Raw genomic sequence first — 22,804 nt, forward strand, 5'->3', positions numbered from 1 at the left:
GATGGCAGAAGGTAATATTGCCAACTCTTGCAAAAAGAACAGGTCTCTCAAGCAACCTATTGGTTTTTAATTGAGAGATAATGAGTTTAGTTTGAACTTTTTGTAGTCCACATTAATTGAGAATCTCATTCATTTAAATGAAATCTCCAGCAGAGTCCCATCTCCTAGAATTGAGTGAGAAACTCTAAATAGTATGAGCAGGGAGCAACAGCATGAGGTAGAGAATCAATTACCAGCTGGTGCTGGCTATCTGACAGCTGGCTCCTGCATGCTGGAATATCTACTCATTGCTTTTGAAACTTGAAAGGAGCAATTTAACTCCCACTCCTTAACCGCTTACCTTTAGTCCTACCCTCTCCCACCCCCTGCCTCACCTTGAGATACTGAATGTCTTTAGAGCAGCTGAGTTCTGGCAAGCCAGCAGCTTTCATCAGTGCAAACAAATGCAGGAAGAGAAGTCCATGGCACCTCAGGATCATGTAGGCTTTTTCACAGTAATCCCTGAATCTGTACAGGAAGAGAAGGGGCAAAGAGCAAGTGAGACAAGCAGCCCAACTAAAGTAAGAGTACAGCCATGATAGCATAAAAACATGGCCAAGCTGAAGCTTCACCTCTATGTTGAACACAAGGTGTTCCAACAGCTGGCCAAATGTTTTTCGACTAGCCCATGCTTCCACGTGTTACCAAAAGAATATGCTTTAGCGAGAGCTGGAAAAGACTTAGTTCATAGTATGTATAGTCCAGTGGCACATTGGCCCCAAATCCAGACCTGAGTCTCTCTCACATACGAACTGTGTGTGTTTATGGGGGTATGGACAGAGACTGAGTGAGGCCAATTCTTATGACATGAGTACTTGATGCTAGAGCTCCTGCAGGGGAAAGCCAGTTCTCTGCTGCGCCCTGTAACCAAATCTTCTAAAAATGCATTATCTTAGGAACAGCCACTCATACCAGTGGATAATCCCCAAGGGTTTGTCAGCTCAAGCAAGTGCTAAGGGGTAGTCTGGGTCATTTTGAACTCAAGTACATTCGCCCACCCTAAATTTAAATTGCTGGTGTGGTTGGAAGAGGAAGCGTTGTAGCAAAACAGATGCAAAAAGCTGGAGATATTTCTCCACTGCTATGATGATCAATACTTGGCGCACCACACCTTTCAAGGTCCATGGGCCCCGTGCATGCCTAACGCAACACGTGATGTACCTCATCCAGGGCACTAAATGCTCCAGCAACAGTTCTGTGGGTAAAACCAGACCATCACTGCACTCTCAAATGAACTCTCACTGAATAACGATAAAAGACAAACACGCCCTGTTACCTGGAAGTGAACACTTTTCACAAAACTAGCAGGCCTCATCCTCAAAGGAAACCTGCACAACACCTTCAAAAGACAAGTCTGGGAGCTTAAATTTGCTAGAGCCTAAAAATCATGGACTGAATAGAGAGACTGGATTTACAGTTTAGAACAACAAATCTATACCTGCCCTCTCTTTCCCCTTCATGAATACAGAGGTGGTAACAGGCCACTTCACACTGAATGGTCCCTTGAAACCTGTGTTAACTAGTTATGCTAAACAATCTGTTCCACTTTTTGTATTTAGCTGTGACACTGAACACATTTTCCAGACCTGAGGAAGAGCTCTGTAAGCGCAAAAGCTTGTCTGTCTCCCACCAAATAAGATTACCTCACCCACCTTGTTGCTCTGTGTCCAAAACTGTTAGTGTGCATCTGGGGGCAACTGTTAGATGAAGTGATTGCTACAAACGGACACATCCAACCCAAAACATTTTACTACAGCCCAAGTCAGATCAGTGGAGCTTACCTTTCAAACTTCTCACTGTTGTTAGTTTTCCCTTGCTGGATCACATGCACAAAGTCGTAGGTTAAGATAAAAGGAACGCGTTCTCTGTTAATGCCAAATTTAGTCTTGAAGTTCCCCAAGAAATGGCCAAAATCAATGTGAAACAGCTGGAATTAAGAGAGAAAAGAATTATTAGGGGGATGTGTCTGCTTTCTGCTGATTAAACTCCCTTGCACTTCTCCGTATGAGAATGTGCTTTATCTCTCCAAGCGAAATAAAAAAAACCTACTCAGAATGATCAGGCCCCAGTGGCTGCCTGGCATCTGTACTCTACTCAGGATTCTATTCCAAAGCAATCAGACACAGTCTCATGGGAAACACTAGGCCACCTTTTGCATGTCAGTCCATCGATAGCAGGGGAAGTATTTACTTTGTAGGACACAAGTGTTACCAGTAATGCATCCATGCATAAGTTAAGTGCTGGCTGGGTCAGGAAGGATTCTTACCCCTGCAGCACTTGATACACATGGGGGATTTTTATGTTCTTCTAAAGCCTCGGGAGTAGGTCATTGCCGGAGGCAGGATAGCAAACTAGATGAGCCAATGATTCATTCCAGGAGGGCAATTCTGATTCCTGCATTATGGCTGGAGGGCTGATGCCCTGCTGGACGCAGCTGCAAAACTCTACACATGCCGATGAAGTGGTTGTTTTGGTTTTTTTTTTTTAGATAGCGCTCACTAGGTGAGTACAGGTTTTTCATGACCAGGTTGCAAGGCTGCTCTAAACCCTGAAATAAACAAATCAATGCTGCTGTTCAAAGGGTTCCAAGCACACTCTAGTGGCAAAAAGTGGATTGTCACAAGCTGTGCAGAATTTATATCCAAGAGCCTTGCAGATTCCCAAGCCTCCATGTCATTTCTGTCAAGCAGAAAGAAACCCTCAGCAGCTGCAGCTCTCCAGAGCTTTCATAGAATCGTAGAATATCAGGGGTGGAAGGGACCTCAGGAGGTCATCTAGTCCAACCCCCTGCTCAAAGCAGGACCAGTCCCCAATTTTTGCCCCAAATGGCCCCCTCAAGGATTGAACTCACAACCCTGGGTTTAGCAGGCCAATGGTCAAACCACTGAGCTATCCCTGCCCCCCTTTCTTGAGCCCCGTAGATGCAGAGTGCGAAGTTGGCCCCCTTCCTGCTGCATTCACAGAGCAGAGGCATCTCTAGGTTTTTATAAGGTCTTTCATCACAACAATAACTGTGCTTGTTTCCAGGACAGCACTTGTCCCACAACAGGCATCTAAAACAGTAAGGTGAAGCAGGGATCTAGGGGATGTTACATGAAGAAAGTGCAGACAGAGCCACTTATTTTCCACAGCTCTGAATTTCAGAGCTCAGCAGCTGATCGCTTGCTCACTAACATCAGACAGCAATTCAAACAGGACTATAGCACCTAGCAATCTACTGGGCCTCTTTCTAGTTCATCTCCCATAGACCAGTACATTGCTGTTTCCTATGGCTTTGGCTCATTTCAAACTAGACTGAACAAGAGATGGGACTTCCACCCCTTCCCACAAGACTGTCCCAACAGTCTAATGTGTCCTGTTGGCAAAAGGGGTTTCCCCTTCCTAGTTCTGCCTGTAGCCTCTGGAATAATGGAAGTAAAGGACACCATATAAGCTTCAAGATGAGACCTGAAACCCAATGGTCATTAAAAATCCCAGGGAAGTGAAATTACAGCACAGGTAACTAACTACCTTCTTTGGGACCTCAGCTTTCATTAAAGCCTCTAGTCTTTGTAATAGCAAAGTAAAGTTTCAAAATGGGAAGCCAGTGTAAATGACAACCTTGAACAATAGCTGTGAAGTGTGAATTGCACCCTAGCCATTACAAAGTGGGTGTTAACACTAGTCTAATAAATACTGACATTTCCACTGTCCAGAACTATTTCACAGCTCATCAAGGCACACAAGAAAGAAGGGCAAATATATTCTGAAGCTATATAATCGCCTGTAAGTCAAGTCTAGTTTTGGCCACACAAACGGGCAGAGCTAGTGAGAATTTTTTCCTTTTTCTACTGTTGGGCTGGAAGGTCTGGGGCCTTTATCTGGGCCTCAGCAGCTCCCACACTATCTGATCCGAAGATAGTGAAGAAACCAACTGGGATGTTTCCATTCCTCTCCGAGTGGCATGCACACACCTATGGCGAAAGATACAAACAGCAGCAATGAGATCTCCAGTGCCAGCGAATGCTCCATACCTGGCCAGTTTCCCGGATCATGATGTTGTCACTGTGCCGGTCCCCTATGCCCAGCACGTACGTTGCCACACAGTACCCGGCGCAGGAAAGAGTGAACTCCTCTATGGCTTGTTCTAGCGCTTCGCTGCGGGGGACACAAACAAAGATGAGTCTAAACCCAAACAGAAGATTCTACTTTGAATACAAATACTTCACCCTTGGACTCTCGCTCGCATATCCCCTCTCCCATGTAAACTTGCTGAACGTGGTGTGACATGTACACAAACTACCAATCCTGTATTTTCTGTAAGGTCTTTCACCGGGGACTCTTCTTGTCTCTCCTCCATCAGGGAAGGGTGGATGGGCCTCCTGCTCGGTCTTAACCAAATCCGTTGGCTTCACAGGACTGGAGGGGCTCTGGGGACTGAACAACCCCACTCATCCCTAGTGGTGGTTCCTACAGGTCTGGGATAGGCAGGGTGAATTTGGGGAGGAGGGAAGCACTGTTACTGCCCCACACTGTAAGTGATAGAGAACTCAAGCCTGCAGGGCCATCAATCTGTCCCTCTCATTTATATCCCTTAAGAAGTATCAGGATTCTACAAAATGGGGACGATGCAGGCCCTTATCCCTTAGTTTGCATCAAGAGTCTGATCCAATTGGTAATGAGCATCCATGACTCCCAATAAAGCTGTGGATGCTGAGCTCAGCCCCCCAGTTTGGGGGTGAACCTGAAAAAAGGCTCTCGTATCCCAAGGGAGTAGTGAGCTTTGTCCTGCCCTGGAACATTTCCAAGACCTAGCTGTACACACGGGATGCTTGCTGGTCTATCGGGGAAGGACACAGGCATGAGAATGAAGCTATAGCCCAGGGATGCAGCATGCACTCCCAACTGTTCTTGAATGGCTTGGAAATCAGAAGGAACCGAAGAGGGGAGGGGACAACAGGGCAAAGCACCAGAATGCGTCTCCAGTTGGAAGGAAGCCTGAAGCTGCAGTGAGCACAGTACCACCTACCCTGGGTTCTTGGATTTTAGCCAGTTCAGCAGCGCATCCTTGTTGAAGGCTGCAGTGGCTGCCATGTTGCTCTTGTTCAGCTGGATGTTGGCAATGGTGTCCGAGTGCATGACAACTTCGATCAGCCCCGTTTTGTCGCCTGTGGAGAGGCAGCCGTAAGGGGTCATCCTGCAGAGATGAGAGAAACCCCTTCCACTGAGACCTCACACAGCATTGGCTTGGCTTTTCTTTGGGATTCCCCATCCTCCACTTTACAAAGGGGATTTGCTGGGATAAATCCGGGGGCGGGAAGGGGGGACTTCACCTCAACTTCACACACAGCAACCAGGGACCTCTGCAAATCCCAAGGGTACTCAGCCAGTAACAAGCATCAGTGTACAAAGGTGCCAAGCGCCTCAACTTCCAATGACTCCCAAGTGAGCTGAGGGCAGGTTGCACCCTGGAGGACTGGGTGTACAGAAGAAAGAGGTGCTCACCTGAAGGCCCAGGTTAAACAATAAATATTTTGCCCTCGTCTAGCACCTTTACTCTGAGCCTCTTTAAGCACGTTACAGACATCCACTAGGCCTTGTCATAACCCTCCTGGGAGGCCGGTCAGTTTCATTACACATGCCCCCCCTCCACAATTTTAAAGATGAGCAAGGGCAAAGGGAGGTACAAAGAAGCAGGGTGACTTGCCCAAGGCTTCACCACGACGCAGTGGCAGAGCTTCAAATAAAGCTGAGGCGGCCCAACGTTCTGTGCCCTACTCTGACCACTACTCATGCCAATGCTGAATGTCAGGGCCGATAACTGTAGTAATGATGGAAAGAGGTGATGGGACACGGAGCTGGAGGAGTTCCTTTGGTTCTTGGGGTAAGCAGGAGGGGAGCAGGAGCTGCAGTTCTTCTGCCTCCTCCATCCACCCTCCCTCATTAGCCCCCTAAATAGGGCTAGCAGCTGGTTTCATGTGTAAGAGCAGCCCCACTGGTTCCCTCTAGGCACAGCTGTGACCCAATCAGCCCACATCTACTGTGATTTCAGCTGCAATATCAGACATTTAAGTTCTTTCTCCCTCGCCCAATCATACCTCTGCTCTTACCTCCCCCTGAAACAACCCACTCCACACAGACTCCGGCACAGGGGCTGTGTCTCGGCCTTTCCCTAGTAGGGCAATATAGGACGACTGACAAAGTGATTCGGTCCAAATGCAGACTATCACTGCCACAGCACAAGTGACTCACCTCAGGTCCAAACCCTCCTGCTTCCATAGTACGTCCATCAGCTGGATCATCTGCAGAGTCAGCATGTCCTGACGGAGATCTGGTCAGACGTTACAAATGAAGACAGAGTTCTACTTCTCTTATTTTCCCCCTCCTCCTGCTCAGCTTCAGCAAATGCTTTCTTGAGAGCACAGGCATATGGAAGATGCATTTGCCATACTTCTCACTTTCTATAGCTGACCACTAGGAGGCACCTGCATTCAGCAGAGTTTCCCACTGTCACCGCAACTGGGCCTGGCAGTGTTAGATGCCTTCCCTCTCCCCGGAGCGGGACAGGTTTGTCTATTGCATTTCATTTTGCCACTGGCTCTGTTCCCATGGCTCTGTCTGGGGCATTTCAGAAAGCCTCTCTCTGAACACAGGTATCACTGAGCCTCAGTGAGCCAAAATGCACCATGGCGAGAACCCCCTTGCTACAGCAACCCCTACTGGCAGAGGCTGGGATAGGAGTACCTGAAAGCTCTTCCAGTCCCAGCACTCCTTCCCCATTCCCAGCAGTGACTCCTGCTATGAGAGCCTAGGGCTCCCACGCAGCTCCAGCCTCATTCCTTACAGCGACTGGGGCTACAGAGCTACAAGAAAGTCTGAATGACAGAGCTGTGCCTGGTGACTATTTAGATAAAAGCCTGTTAGATCTCCATCGGAAATCCTGGTGTCAAAGCCGCAGCCTCCTTACCTAACAATGATACACGGTTGAGAGACCAAGCCCCAGCCCATTTACTGCACGTTAATGTTTTATATCTATTAATGCTCCCTGGCGATCAGAGGTACAGAACTCGTAGGACTTACCGTCTCCATTTTTGAAAATGATGCCCACTCCCCCTCCACCTTCTTCTTCGTTATTAAACACAATCCACAATGGCTTCATCTTGGAGTCCATAAAAGTACATTGATCCACACTAGAGAAAGAGAAGAAACCTTTCATCAGTCAGGGTCTCTTCCCGCTCAGACATGGGGTGTGGAGCCTCATATGCAAAACCAGCTGCAAATGCTCTTAACAGACAAGTGACTAGCATGGCAGGGAGGGAGAGATCAGGAAAGCCAGTGACCTAGGCTCTTCCACCAAACAGTAATGCAAAAACCACATGGCAGTTAAGGACATGGAGCACCAATCCTCCTTACCAAACTTCAGCAAGAATAATGGTGGGGTTCAGAGGGCACTGGAGATTGGAAAGTGCCTCAAGATAGGTCTCCTGCTTCATGCACACATGCATCATCTCCTTGGCTTGTGGTTTGGTGGCCTTCTGAGAGCTCACTTTAATGAAGTCATTCAAGGCTTTCATTTTATTAAGTGCTTCCCCCTGACACAGACAGAGGAAAAAAAATAAAGTAAGAAACCCTGCTTATAGGGCCACATGGGAACGTACTGCTGGCTTCATTCTTGTTTCCCCGTAGTGAACACTGGCTACACACCGCATGTTTGGGGGTGGCTGCCCGATGGAAGTCCAGAACTTGAATAGCAGGACAGCCTGCAGGTCAGGAGTGAGCTTATGTTGGCAAAGCAGGGGAGGGACTCAGTCCTGAAATAGCGGGTTAGTGTAGAGGCCCAGGACTGCAATAAGAGAGGGGGCTGTGGGTTAGCCATGAAGTGCTCTGGCAGAGTTGTGTAGGGGTCCCAGAACTGGAACACATATGCTGTGGATCAAGATTGACATGCATTGGCTAGATCTGCTGACAATCCTATGGGTCCTTCTAATTTATCTCTTCCTCTTTATCTAAGGTACTTCCATGGCCCATCACCATAGTACCTGAGCACCTCACAGTCTTTAGCGTATTGATCCTCAGCACAGCCCTGGAGGGACGGCAGCGCTATTATCCCCACGTTACAGATGGGGAACTGAGGCACAGCAAAGCTAAGTGGCTTGCCCGAGGTCACTTGAATCCAGGTCTCCCAAGTCCTAGGCTTGTGCCCTGCACCCTCCTTCCTCTATCATAAGCACTAACATTTCATCCAGAATTTAAACAAACAAACAATTCCGTGTTCACCATGAACTGAACAATGCAGCTTCATCAGAGCACCAGCCAAGAGGGCAGTGCCCCATCGCTCTCTGCTGAGGGGAAGTTACCAAACCTGCTGCTGGGGGTGCGGGGGGGGGAAATTTAACATGTCTTTATCCTGCAGTATAACTGAGGGCTTCTGGCTGTGCGCAAGCACCTCTCAGGAGCTGAAGTTTATGCCGTGGGTCACCAGAGTGGTAAGTGATTTTCAAATCACATCTTGGATTTGGCCTATGCCCTGGATATCACAGTCACATGCCCTCTCCTGGGACAGCTGTGTCTAACAGTCACAGATAATGCTTTGCACTTTTACAGCCCCTGTCAGCCAATGACTGAAACCCAGATTTCTCAAGTGCTTAAATAATCCCAACCTGGGGAAAGTGAAGCAGAGAGAGTCATGGCCCTAAATCAGACAGTGAGACAACAGCAGAACCAGGAACTGACACAGGAGATCGGACTCAGTCCTCACTAGTGAACATTGCATTGCACTGTACTGCTGGTCTGCAAAAAGTCCTATCCATTCTGGACCAACCCAGCTGGAAGAAGAGCACCTTCACTTCTAAACCTCGGATTGTGTGTGTGGTGGGGAGGGATGTGAGCAAAACTGCACATGAAGGGGAAGTCTGGGTCGAACACCCCATAAAGAAAAGAATTATCACTGTCAGTCTGATGTTAGTTAGTTATCCAGACTAAGTCCCTGGGGGCAGGGACCATCCTTTTGCTCGGTGTCTGCACAGTGCCTAATACAATGGGCTCCAGGCTGGGGATGTATCAGTGGGAAGCGACAGAGAAGGAGAAAACCTGGGTGTATTTGTTGATCACAGGATGACTATAAGCCAGAGAGCCGCCAGGGTGATGCAGCTGCGAAAAAGGCTAATGCAGTCCTAGGACACATCAGGTGAGGTATTTCCAGTGGAGACAGGGAAATGTTAGTCCCATTATACAAGGCACTGGTGAGACCTCCGCTGGAATACTGTGTGCAGTTCTGGTGTCCCATGTTTAAGATTCATTCAAACTGGAACCAGTGCAGAGAAGGGCTCCTAGGATGATCTGAGGAACGGAAAGCCTACCTTATAAGAGGAGACAAAGAGCTTGGCTTGTTTAGCCTAACCGAACGAAGGCTGAGGGGAGATAGGATTGCTCTTTATAAATATATCAGAGGGATAAATACCAGGGAGAGAGAATTGTTAATTAAGTTAAGTGCCAATGTTAGCACAAGAACAAATGGATATAAACTGGGCATCAACAAGTTTAAGCTTCAAATTAGATGAAGGTTTCTAACCATCCTCTGAATGAAGTTTCAGAACAGCCTTCCAAGGGGAGCAGTGAGGGGCAAAACATCTAACTAACTTCAAGACTGAGCTTGATAAGTCTATCGAGGGGATGGTACGGTGGGACTGCCTATGATGGCATGTAACTGACCTGCGACTGCTAGCAGCAAATATCTCCAACGGCCGGTGATGGGACACTAGATGAGGAGGGCTCTGAATTACTAGAGGAAACGGTTTCCCAGGTGTCTGGCTGGTGGGTCTTGCCCACATGCCCAGGATCTAACTGATCGCCATATTTGGGGTCAGGAAGGAATTTCCCCCCAGGTGAGATTGGCAGAGACCGTGGGGTTTTTCGCCTTCCTCTGCAGCGTGGGGCCTGGGTCACTTGCAGATTTAAACCAGTGTAAATGGTGGATTCTCTGTAACAATGTCTTTAAATCATGATTTGAGGATTCAGTAACTCAGCCAGAGGTTAGGGGCTTATGTCAGGAGTGGGTGAGGTTCTGTGGAGGACCGCAACGTGCAGGACGACAGACTAGATGATCACAATGGTCCGTTCTGGCCTTAAAGTCTGTGACTAAGGCTCCAAGGCACTACAGCAATGCAAATAAATCTTTAAACACTAACAGATGACATGGCTGTGAGCAGGGGACGGTCGGCCTCCTGCCTCAGAGCAGCCCTTACCTGCTTCATTAGAACTTTCATATGGTAGTTGCTGCCTCTGCAATAGGCCTCCAAAATCAGGCCAAACCTGAGGGCGACTGCAGGGACGTGCATCTCTGACCTATAGAGAGAGGGAGATTAAAGCCAGCCTGACTCTCTGTAGCTAGTGACTTGTTCTCTTGTTCACACCAGCACAGGAAAAATATTATTAATGGCGCCATTTAGATTCTTTTTATGTAACAGAGAAAAAAAAAACCCAGAGGGTTCGAAAGAAAACTCCATTGTCTGAAGCCACGAGCCTTCTTACTGGAGACTGACTTGTTAAGCATTCCTCTTGAGAGCCACCTCAGTGTTCTGGCCTGGAGGAGCCTGAATCCACATTTTCAGAAGCGACTGCTGATCCCGGGTGCCTAGCCTGAGACATCTTAAAGGAGCCTGATTTTCAGAAAGTGCTGAGCACCTGCCTTCTAAAAAGCAGGCCCCTGTAGGGCACCCAGTGGAAGCATCCCCCAGTCACCAAATCTGGGCATACACTGAGATGTGTCTAAGGCTTCATGGGGAGCGGAGAGAGGAGGAGGGAAAGCGCACCCTGAAAATGCAACTTTTATATCAGGATCACCGACGTACATTACAGGTGCAAGCTAAACTGACACAAGCCAGAGTTAAACCAATGAAATTGTGTTGCACTGACTTAGTTAAACCCTGTGTGTGGAACATCATACCTCCTGTTAAACTAGTGCGACTTTGGGTGTGGATCAGGCCTGGTCTGTCCCAGAATGTTTAGAATCTCAGCAATCTGGAGTCTAAAAATATATGCCACCATCTTGCCTCTCAGATTCCAGGGTGAATTTGCCAGGCTGGCAGTTAGAAACAACAAGTAAAACTGTGAAAAGCACCTAAACTGACTTAGAAGCCTCAGTGCTCTGGGACATCAACCTGTCTTAAGCTCCCAAATCACTAAAGTACTTTTGAAAATCGTACTCAACATCTTGTTACTCGTCAAATGAGTCCCATTTGATATGGAATCAGCAAGAGAAGAAACACACAGAGGACCCTGGGATGCCATTTTGACAGTCACTTTCAGAGTCAGAACTGCACTCCTGGAAGTCTCACAACCATAGAAATACTTCAACTGAAAGAGACTGGGTAAGACTTATCAAAAGCCTTTCAATACGTGTATTAAACCCAGTCCCCCCCTCTCTCTCTCACATACACACACTCCTGCGCAATCAGGATTTCAGTAAAGGCCGGTTTTACTTGGTTACCCAGGCAGAGAATGAAACACGGTTGCTCCTTACCTGAGATGCCAAAACAGAAAGTGTCCTATTTTGCGATTGGCTAACGCTCTGTCCAATAGGAACTTGGTTAATTCACAGTCTAAGTAGGATTCATACTTGAGCACCTGGACGAGCTGCAGCAGATACTGAAACAATTCATCATCTCTGGGGAAGGAAAAGGAAGATCAAAGATGACGTCACCCTGGCTGCATCACCCGTACTTATGTCTACAGAAGAGGCTCAAGCATTTGCCCATAATCCTCCTCTGCCACCTTCCAGCCAATCAGAAAGCAGCTCAACAGCTTCCCCGCCGTGGTGTGCACTTACGTCAGCTTTTTTAACGAGTTGATCGTGAAGGAACCAACATAGCGATCCGGGAAGCTAAAATCCAGCAGCTCCAGGGCATTCAGGACAGGCAGCTCCGGCCAGGACTGGAGCAGGGAGACCATCTGCAGGGGCAAGAACGAGATGTGGAACAAGTAGTCAGAAAGGAAGAGGAGACAATGGCCACCGAGAGAGACTGATGCAAGGAGCCAGGCCTTGAGCCTGGAACACTTTGCTAACTGACAAAGGTTGCATTAGTTTTGGCCTCGGCAGCTGTGTATGCTCTGGGGGGCAAGGACAGTTTTCATCTGTGTCTTATATAGCGCCCAGAGCCTGCAAAGCCCAGAACACAGCAGAACCTTGACTTTGTCAGAGATGGTGCGGGGGGGACAATGTCTCATTGGACCCAACAGAACCAGGAGCCAGCTCCTCAAGTCCCAACCCAAAAGCCCTACAGCATATATTGCCTGCACCGTAACAGAATCCACAAGCTCTGGGATCTTAGGACCTGAAGGGGCTGAGGACACCCCAATGCGCCTGTGCACAGAGCAAAGGCCAATGGAAAATGGAAGACAAAAGCAGCTGCACACTGTCCCGCTTCCCAACTGGGGTCCCCGAAGTCCATTATCTGGGCTGGCTGCTTGACCCATGGCCCTCACCCGCCCCAGCCTCACCTGGGCAACATCCTCATGTTTGTTCCACTTGGTGATGATGAGGAGCTTTGCCAAGGCCTCTGGGTACTGGTCCCGGATCTCGTACCTCATCTTCCACACCAGATCCTTCTCATGCTCGTAGAGTTCGGTGTGGCTCCTCCGCTCCAGGATCTCCCTCAGCTGCTGCTTCTGCTCACAGGAACATATGGGGCTCAGTCTGAATTTGAAATGGCCTCGCAGTTCGCTCCATTCCCTGGGAGATGCTGCAAGGCTGGGCCCCAGGGGGAGCTATTAGAGTGCACAACCCAAGTGGAGAAAGGAGCCAGGATGGACATGGGACAAAGCTTGTGGGGGCCCTCTCCCAGGAAAGCCAGGCCCATGCAGAGCTGAGGGCAGCTGGGTGAGGATGGGGTAGGGGGCGGGTCTCCCAGAAAAAGCACCCACAGAGTCCTATGTGTGTAGTTCCTTAGGGAGGGCCTGTCAGACCTGACAGCAGGTTGCTGGATGATGCCAGACACTTACCTCCTCTAGATCCTCTGGTATGGCACGGGTGTACTCTCCGTTCCTCCCCAACTCCAACAGCTGCAATACAAATACAGGCTAAGTGAAGCATCTGCCTTCATCTTCTTCACGGCCCACCTCCCCTTTATGCCCACCGGGGAACCCGCTCTTCAGCTACACTTCATGAGAGCCCAGCGAGTTCCCAAGCCCTCCAGAGCAGAATCAAGCCCTGCTGACAGTTCGGCAGCAGGAGTGTGTGTAGTGATCAGCCATGCAGTTCTGCTCTCACCACCAGGGGTCACTACACCAAGCAGAAAGTAGAAGGTAGAGAAATGGGCAAGAGGGCAGCAATCATGCAAGCCAAGGGTTCGAGTCCCTCTATGAGAATGGCACGCCTGTCAACAGTCGCAGAGATGTGAGGCACAGCCACGCTCAGTGATGTCCAAGATAACACAAGCCATTCCCTCCAGAGCAACAACAGTGATGGATTCTTGGAAGTGCTCCAGCCAAGCAGATGGTTTTGTACAAGCTGCCACGTGTGGTGACACAGTCGGTCATGGACATGTGTGCAGGGAATTATCAATCTCTTCCAGCAAGAGCAGAATTCCCGCTTCCTTTTCTCTCCTGAAGCTGTTTCCACTCCAGATGTCTGGTCAGTGGAGATGAGCAATAGATGTAGCTTTCTCATACCACATTTTCAGTTATCAGTGAGTGCTGGCCAGCTGGGAGCTCTCTCACAACACTCATTTTCCCTTACGTGTCTCTCCCCTCCTTTCCACAAACCTCACGCCAAGACAGGCCTTTTCAGAAACCTGCCCTTCTGTAAACACTGCAGAATTCTGGGCCCTTCACTTCTGACTTGCAACTGTCCATCTGAAATTTTACCCTCATTTGGAATCAGGCGGTTTTGCATTAACAAGCTTCTACTAGTGATAGGGAAACTCTTCCTTTTTGAACAAAGCCACTTCAGATAATCTGAGGTTGTCAAAAGAGGAAGCCCAAAGTTCTGACCCCGATGAAATGCAGGCAGAGCTCGCTTTCCACCACAGCTTGCAAAGTTCGTAAATCAGTTTGCGGACAAATGCTCATCTACGCGGAGCAGGTTTTCTGGGGCTTAGATGGGACTGACTGACAGGCTGGACCCACCCCAGTGTGTGTGGCGATAAGAACAAAGCTTTCAGTTAGTCCTTGGCAGCCTTTATTAACCAGCTACCTGCACCCAGCCCTGCTATGCTGCTCTATGGGACACTTAAGAACTTTGTGTTCTATAGACCAGGAAGCAAGGTGACCCATCCAGAGAGATGCCCTACCCTTTACCTGCTCGAAGGATGGGTAATACACAGAATGGGGTGTGACGCTAGGGAAGCAGATGACCAGGGCTGCTGCGCTCTCCGTGTTGGGGTTGCTCTGGACTGTGCCCATGGGGTTCAACAGCTCCCCTTTCTCATCTGAAAAAGTAAAAAGATCCTCAGGCTGGATTCCCAAAGCTCAGTGAAGGGAGATGGGAGGGCACCGTGTGGCACAGCAGACAGGGCACTGGACTGAGACTCAGGAGATCCAAGTTCTATTCTCAGCTCTGTCACTGACCTGCTGTCTGGCCTAGGGCATGTCTCCTCAGTTCTCGGTGCCCTGTTTCCCCTCCCAGCCTGCTGTGTCTTGTCTCTCTAGCTTGTGAGCCACTCTGGGCAGAGTCTGTCTCTCATGACATGTGCACCCAGCGTGCAGCACGAGGGGCCCTGATCTGGGTGGGGCCTCTAGGTGCTACTGTAACACAGAGACTTAATAACAGTCCCACCAGCGGGCAGAGAGAGTGTCAGTAAAATACAAGAACTCTTGCTCCTTCTGTGCTGCTAATAGGAGATGCCGCCCTTGCCCTTCCTGTGCTCCGTCCCCACTCCGATGGAGGAGACCAGAGCTGTAGTTCCTGGTACCTGGAAATGACGACCACATATGCAGGCAGCACTCTCCTGTTTTCAGCTGGTCCTTGTAGTCGAAGAGCATGACATTCACCCAGGCTATTGGGCAGTCCTGCAAGGGGAACACGGAGATTGAACCAGGTGTGGTGCCAGGAGCTGGCTGATGGGAAGAGGAGAGGGTTAGCAAGGGAGCAAGAGCAAAACAGCCCCCCCCCCAAATATCAAGAAATAACCCCGCCCCCCAAGAGCCCTAAAAATCTCCACATCCAGCACCTGGAGCAGGTAAAATTACACCCAACACTATATAGTACCCATTGCACCCACCCCTGGGGTGGAACCAGCAGCTTTTCAACAGCAAGTAGATCATTATGCTTCAGTTAGGGCAAGAAGAGCACTGTACCCACTTGAAACTGCAGGGGGAATTTAAGAAGGCAGAATGTAGTTACTGGAGTTGGAATTTGGCCACACGGACAGGACTGAAGTGCCTACACTTGTGGGAAGTGATCACACATGGCAAGGACTTCAGAGTAGGGGTTATCATAGAATCATAGAATATCAGGGTTGGAAAGGACCTCAGGAGGTCATCTAGTCCAACCCCCTGCTCAAAGCAGGACCAATCCCCAACTAAATCATCCCAGCCAGGGCTTTGTCAAGCCTGACCTTAAGAACTTCAAAGGAAGGACATTCCACCATCTCCCTAGGTAACGCATTCCAGTGCTTCACCACCCTCCTAGTGAAAAAGTTTTTCCTAATATCCAACCTAAACCTCCCCCACTGCAACTTGAGACCATTACTCCTCGTTCTGTCATCAGCTACCACAGAGAACAGTCTAGAGCCATCCTCTTTGGAATGCCCTTTCAGGCAGTTGAAAGCAGCTATCAAATCCCCCCTCATTCTTCTCTTCCGCAGACTAAACAATCCCAGTTCCCTCAGCCTCTCCTCATAAGTCATGGGTTCCAGTCCCCTAATCGTTTTTGTTGCCCTCCGCTGGACGTTTTCCAATTTTTCCACATCCTTCTTGTAGTGTGGGGCCCAAAACTGGACACAGCACTCCAGATGAGGCCTCACCAATGACGAATAGAGGGGAACGATCACATCCCTTGATCTGCTGGCATGTCTTACCATTACACTTGGCTACTTTGTATATTTCTACAGTTCCCTCCAAGACACTTTAATACAGGGACCAATTCAGTAAATATGGATTCAGAAACCAGGTTGTGCAGATAAAGCCAGGTATATCTGATCAAGGGGGAGAGGGGGATTGTTATTGTTTAATAAAAGGGGAAGGGACAGATTGCTGATCCTTTAGTATAACAATTAGCACTTTCCACCCACAGATCTCAAAGCACTTTGCAAAAGGTGGCAAAGTATAAATAACCTCATTTTACCGATAGGAGAAATCAGAACAGAGATGGTGGCAGAACCAATAATAAAGCCCATCTCCCCTAGACTCGCAGTCTGCTGCTCTTCCCATTAGACTACACTGCCTTCTTGGAACTCCACTGGCAAGCTGAGTTTGTTTGCACTCAATTCTTCAACAAAACAGTTTGGTCAGTGTGGCAGAACCAGCATTAAACAAGACTTGTCAGAAGCCTCCATGGTTTAAAGAGAAAACACACACAGAAACTGATCTCCCAAGAGGGTAGCTGGGGAGAGATCTTAGATGAAATTATCAGCACAGCCTGAAAGGGACATTTCAGTGCAAATGTGCGCACACACACAAAGGGGGCATCTATCAGATTTAAAAGGAGCCATGATAAGCCCTTTACATCCTTCCACTGACACGTTCTCAAGAAAACACTAAGGCTTCTCTAGCAGTCCTGGCAAAGGGATTTTTAATTCATGGGAGCGGCGGGGAAGTCAGCTGTTTCCCTAGAGTACTAAACATGAAACACTTCTGACTGACCTCTCACAATCTCCAAGCCCCTTTGTTGATTTAGTCAGACTCTGGGTAACTTCAGCATGATCACGTTTGCAACATTAGCTTCTAGGCCACAATGAGAAGCCAAACAACAACAAAAGTCCCTATCAAAACACATGGTGGAGGCTGCCAAAGCACAAAGTGAGATACTTAGTGGATAAGGTCCAGAAAGCAATGACTCAACATCTTCTATGTAAGGGCAGAAATAGCTTTGGCATGACTCAAAGAGGAAAGAGAACAAACCAGAAAAACACTAGTAATCTGACTCATTCCTGTAAGCACGCAGGTTCGCCTCTTTTCTTGGTAGTAAGTGATTCAACCTCACCTTCCTGCTTCTGGACAGTCCAGAGAGACCAACGGCGCTCTCCAGCTAGTTCATGCATCGCATCTCAGAACAGTTACAATGCTATTAGCAAGCAAGAGGCTGACCAGGGACCATGCTAGACAACAGGAAAGATTGTGGTACAAGGCTGGGAGTTTCAAAAGAATTTAAAGAAATTGGGCATACAATTCCCACTGAATTTCAGCGATGGCCTAGCTATTACTTAGTCCTGCTATGACTGCAAGGGACTGGACTAGATGACCTCTCAAGGTCCCTTCCACTCCTACGATTCTATGAAATTTGGGCTCCTAAAGGACTTCTTTGAAAAGCCCAACCTAAATGCACAGGCAAATCTGCCTATTCAAAGCCCCATCCTCCCGATACCAGCAGTCTCTCACTAAAGTCCGGTTCCCTTCTATCACCAGGACAAGCACATGGGTAAGAGCCTCTAACAATTCAGCTCAGACTCATAGTCTTTAAGGTCAGAAGGGACCATCGTGATCATCTAGTCTGCCCTCCTGCATATCACAGACCACAGAATCTCGCCCATCCACTTCTGTAATAGACCCCTAACCTCTGGCTGAGTTTCTGAAGTCCTCAAATCATGCTTTAAAGACTTCGAGTTACAGAGAATCCACCATTTACACTAGTATAATCCTGCATGTAACCTGTGCCCCATGCTGCAGAAGAAAGCAAAAAAAAACCTCAGGGCCTCTGCCAATCTGACCAAGGGGAAAATTCCTTCCTGACCCCAAATATGGTGATCAGTTAGAGCCTGAGCATGTGAGCAAGACTCACCAACCAGACACCTGGGAAAGAATTCTCTGCAGTAATTCAGAGCCCCCCATATCTAGTGTCCCATCACCGGCCTTTGGAGATATTTGCTGCTAGCAGTTGCAGATTAACTACATGCCATCGTACGCAGTCTCATCATCCCATCCCCTCCATAAATTTATCAAGCTCAGCCTTGAAGCTAGTTAGGCTTTTGCTCCCACTCCTCCCCTTGGAAGGCTGTTTCAGAACTTCACTCCTCTGATGGTTAGAAACCTTTGCCAATTTCAAGCCTAAACTTGTTGATGGACAGTTTATATCATTTCGTACTTGTGTCAACATTGGCACTTAACAAACCAAACTGGAGTTATTTAAGTTAACCCAACTGCCCAGATTTCTTCCCAATGGCCTTAAAGATGAATATTGCCTCTTGAACATCCACAGAACTGCAGCATTTGAATGACTCTCAGGTTTTATTTGTACTGAGGTAGCACCCAGAGGCCTCAGTCAGGGATCGGGGCTCCACTGTGCTAGGCATTGGTTCCCCCACTTAAAAAAAACCAGTCTCTCCTTCAAAGTGCTTCAGTCTCAGGCCTCCATGCAAATGGGACACCTGCACAGAACGCTGTTAGCATCAATTCATTCTGCCCACAAGAAGCCCCATCAATGCCAACATGGCTCTGTGCAAGCACAGGGGTCCCATCTGCCAGGAGGCACTTGCAGGACTGGGGCATCAGTAAGACCTTATGATCAAACAGCATCAACCCTCTGCTTTTCGATCCTCTTGCAAAGGCAGCCTGATGAACCCTGCATGCCTCTGGTTCTCAGCTTCGGGACTGTGCCTATGTTTTCAAGGAGGTTGCAAACTTTTGTACAGAATCGAAGCATTTGCGTGGAAATGAAAGTGTTTCTTGCCCTTCGGGGGTCGTTAAGAAAACTTTCCAAAGGGAAAGAGCTGGAGGGATTAAGTTTACTGACTAGATAGTACCAGGGAATGTGCAATTCCTGGGTGCAGAGAATATGCTTTTGGATCTATAATATTATGAATTAAAATTATCGCATTCCTGTACACTGGCTGTACAATGCTACACTTGGCCTCATGTGGGACAACAGACATTACCCTGTGTCTTCTCACTTGGGGCCGAAATAGCATAATGCACCCTTGAATATGGCAGACAGAGGATTCTGAGAGATGGGATCACAGGAGGGTCATTTTGGGGTGCAGGCGATGAAGGTATGAGAACAAAAGGAGCTCGCAAAGTGAATATGAGCACCATGGGCCTTCCCTTCTGTTGCTTGCACCAAACAGCCTCCCTAAATGTGTCTGTGCTTCCCTGCCTGTCCAACCCATTTCAAATGTCACCTGAAAACACATCTTTTCTGCTCCCTGCTTATTCCTCTTGTTCTCTCCTCCGCTTGGCTGTAAAATAGCTCTGCACAGGGTTTGTTCTCACGCCCCCTGGGCTGTAAACTAGTTCCTTACAGAGTTTGTTCTCTTCCCCCACTCCCTTGGCGGTAAACTAGCTGTGCACAGGGTTTGCATGAAAGACATTACTATAGAGAAGAGCCATCATATAATGACTTTTAACCTCAGCTACAAATGAGGAAGCCCTGGAATGCAGAGAAAGGGAAATGAAAATAATTCCCCTTTCTTTGCAGTTAAATATGGAGTAAGTTACTGAATTTCCTCTCCCCTCCCTCCCCAGAGCAGTTACAATGGAACAGCTCCATCATAATGGCAGCCATTCCCCAATTTCCTGCTCCCCTTGGAGCAGTTGCAATGGGACAGCCCTTCATGGCAGCAGCTTTTCTATTGGCTGAAGTTCCCTCTTTGAACAGCAAGAGTCCTAAGTGTTTAGCTCAATGCTGCTTCCGCTGCCATACGGAGCTGGTGAGAATGGCCCAGCACCCACCCCAACCCCTCCTGGGCCTCACTTACAGCTTTCTTGGATTTCTTCTTGGTGGATCGTGCCTTCTTGGCCTTCTCGATGACAGCGTAGAGGGCGAAGCAGAGTCGTGCCATGCGGGGCAGGTCACAGATGCTAATGTCAAAATCCAGCCTCTGTTTCCACACCGGCTCCGAACACACATTCACCTCGGCGCTCGACACCATCTTGCAGAGCATCTCGTTGCCATGGTAAAGGCCTGCCTGTACCACCAACTGAGAGAGAAGAGTGCATTGGGATCACAATGTCCTGAGCTCTTCACTTGGGGACGCAGTTAGAATAGGGCCAGAACTGGGAGCCATGACTCCTGGGTGCTATTCCTATCTTTTGCCACTGTCTCTCTGCGAGCCCTTGGTCAAGTCCCTTAACTTCTCTGTGTGTCAGTGTACTGATCTATACAATTAATATGATCTCTTCCTACCTCACATGTGGGTTGTCAGATTTAATTAATGATTGCAAAGTGCTCATTTAATCCACTAGTAAGCTTGTACTACAGGTCCCTTTCTGTGCCCGATCAACAGAGATGAGTCTGTTACAGGCTTGGCTACTGAGCCTGACTATTTAGCTTAAGCTGTAGAAACTCATGTCTCTCTCTCTGGAGGTCACCAGTTCAATTCCCAGCATGTTGGATAAGATGACTGCGATCACCCTTGCTAGAAAGCACATTCTGCCCACATATATGTAATGTTTGGAACCCTGGCGTGTCAATTCAGTGCTGGTAAAAGGCATCAGATCAACAGCCCTGGAGAATTAAATCCTGTTAATCCCAGGACAGGTACCACATGGGCAACAGTGGTACAAGCTGTCCTTTGCCAGTGTGCCTTACCCAGGACCCAGAGAGTCTCTACTCTATAGGGAAATTTAGGCTATTTTCTTAGGAGCACTGAAATTCAGTGGGAGTTGGGCACTTAATTGCCATAGGTTGGAATTTTCAGAAGCACCTGGGTAATTTAGAAACACAATTCCCAGCGCAAGTCAACAGGGAATTGTGCTCCTAAATCACTTAGACACGTCTGACTAGCCCTCCCTTGAATCTCCACGCTCCAGTGAGTCATTGGCCTTTCTGCTGAGCCTGCCAACACAGATGCAAATTGCTGTTATCGGGTTTTTTTCTGGTGTGGTCTTGCTAGGTAAAATTATCAAAAGGGCCAAGTGACTTAGGAGCCTACTTTTGAAAATGGGATTTAGGCCCTTATGAAAAGCGTACCCCTTGTCATAAGACATTACTGCCTTGACAGAGACCCAGGTGAGTGAGGTACTCTCTCTTACTGGACCAACTTCTGTCGGAGAGAGAGAGAGAGAGAGGGAAAGAGAGAAGCTTTAGAGCCACACAGGGCCTTCTGGGACTGTCAAGGCTACAACTATATCGTATACATAACTGAGAGCAAGTCACTCATTTCACACCAGCCCCTAAATATGGGAATAACGCTAGAAATGACGCTGGAATTGTTCTTAGACCAAACATACAAAAATACTATAAACTAAAATCCAACAGCAGTAAAACCAATTGGTGGGAACATTTAACAAATCTTAACTGCCTAAAGGCTAGACAGGCCCAGATGAGGAAACTGGACCATGCCCCGTAGGGAAAGCAACCAACAAGAAACGGACATGAGCTTATGCCAAGGAGAAGCAAATTAATAGCACTGGGGAGGATGTGTAGAACTGGCGTGGATGCAGAACAAACTGCAAAGCACATCGCCGGTGGTTAGTTATCCCCTTTGAAATGCCTCTGCATATGAAGCTGCATTTCTGGCATTTGCAAGTCTCCATATGGGTAAATGCATCAGCCCTCACTTCTCCTCTCTCCTGCCTGGACCCTATCACAGAACAGGAAAGAGACCTCTTCCTAGCCTGTGCCACATCCCTCCTGCTGCACGTTCGTCCAGGTACTAGAAATCACCTCCAGTCAGGATCCCCTGCGTGTACTGGGAGCCACTTTCAGCGAGGCAAGAGCCTTATGAGCCCACAATGTCTACATGTGACACCTTCAGGCACCATTCTCTGCCTCCTTTATCTTCATTTGCCAAATCTCAGGGGTCCCACTCCATTTGTTGCCTGCTCCATTCTGTTAGCAAGTCCTCTGTTTCCCAGGGCCTATTTTCTCTCCATTCCCCCTATTGCTCCCCTATGCTGGGGCCACCTCCCCGTTCCTCTGCCCTTCCCCCCCCCTCACACAGCCCCAGTTCCGCCTCCTTTGCTGGTCTCCAGCACTTCTGCATCTCTGTTGAGGTGAGATCACCGCAGATGAGTAGCTAGGCTCAGTACTCAGAAACTCTTGCAGCTGAGGCTTCCAAGAATTTGCCACTCGCTCAGCAAGCTGCTGGCTAACAAGTTCCCTTCTCCTTCCTGTTGTGAAACTTTTTAGAGGTCGCCCTAAAGCTGAATGAAGGACAATGCGGTAAGGGGTCATGTGATCTTAGGTCTTTGATCCCTGCTATCTTTCACACAAGCGGTAAGCAACCAGATGCAAAAAACCAAACAACCCACACCCAGCCCGCACCTACCTTCATCCTCTCATCTGCATTCACCTTACTGCCTTGCACCAGTTCAATGTAAAAAGGCTGATGAAGGGACCAGAGAGACTCATGAGTTGGCTAGAAAGGGCAGAGAGAACAGAACTTAAGTCAGCACATGGACCAGAATGAAGACCGACCTGCATTCTCCGTGGCCAGGAGACAGGCTGGTGCCCTCCCAGCAGCAGGGCCCCTCATCGCCACTTAGCTAATCTCTATGCTCCCCTGGGATGTACTGTACCCACCTTAGAGATGGGAAACTGATTCAGGACCAAATTCAGCCAGAGTAAGTGGGTGGATCTCCCACTTTAACTGTAATACCTAGCACTTCTATAGCGCTCTTCAGAAAAGGTCTTTATGGAGATGTTCAGTATCATTTTCCCCATTGGGAACTGGGGCACAAAAAGGTGAACTGA

At 48.4% G+C, this 22,804-nt stretch overlaps 1 protein-coding gene across 4 annotated transcripts in view; it reads right to left on the reverse strand.

Moving 5' to 3' along the window:
• Positions 1–22,804, reverse strand: part of PIK3CD (phosphatidylinositol-4,5-bisphosphate 3-kinase catalytic subunit delta) — a 53,897-nt gene that overhangs the window by 5,513 nt on the left and 25,580 nt on the right. For all 4 annotated transcript variants that reach the window (XR_012155539.1, XR_012155538.1, XM_073316575.1 and 1 more), the window contains 16 exons: positions 22,380–22,469; positions 19,866–20,087; positions 14,928–15,024; positions 14,314–14,444; positions 13,018–13,077; positions 12,517–12,684; positions 11,846–11,967; positions 11,540–11,683; positions 10,263–10,362; positions 7,432–7,610; positions 7,099–7,208; positions 6,271–6,349; positions 5,048–5,215; positions 4,053–4,176; positions 1,821–1,966; positions 375–507 (listed from right to left, as the gene is read on the reverse strand). Coding sequence is in view for 2 of the 4 variants with exons in the window: in XM_073316575.1 (XP_073172676.1) it covers positions 375–507; positions 1,821–1,966; positions 4,053–4,176; positions 5,048–5,215; positions 6,271–6,349; positions 7,099–7,208; positions 7,432–7,610; positions 10,263–10,362; positions 11,540–11,683; positions 11,846–11,967; positions 12,517–12,684; positions 13,018–13,077; positions 14,314–14,444; positions 14,928–15,024; positions 19,866–20,087; positions 22,380–22,469 (2,073 nt within the window). In the remaining 2 variants the exon portion in view is untranslated. The remainder of the gene's footprint in view (positions 1–374; positions 508–1,820; positions 1,967–4,052; positions 4,177–5,047; positions 5,216–6,270; positions 6,350–7,098; positions 7,209–7,431; positions 7,611–10,262; positions 10,363–11,539; positions 11,684–11,845; positions 11,968–12,516; positions 12,685–13,017; positions 13,078–14,313; positions 14,445–14,927; positions 15,025–19,865; positions 20,088–22,379; positions 22,470–22,804) is intronic.

This window comes from Lepidochelys kempii, chromosome 18, assembly GCF_965140265.1.
Source record: "Lepidochelys kempii isolate rLepKem1 chromosome 18, rLepKem1.hap2, whole genome shotgun sequence".
Lineage (NCBI taxonomy): Eukaryota > Metazoa > Chordata > Testudines > Cheloniidae > Lepidochelys > Lepidochelys kempii.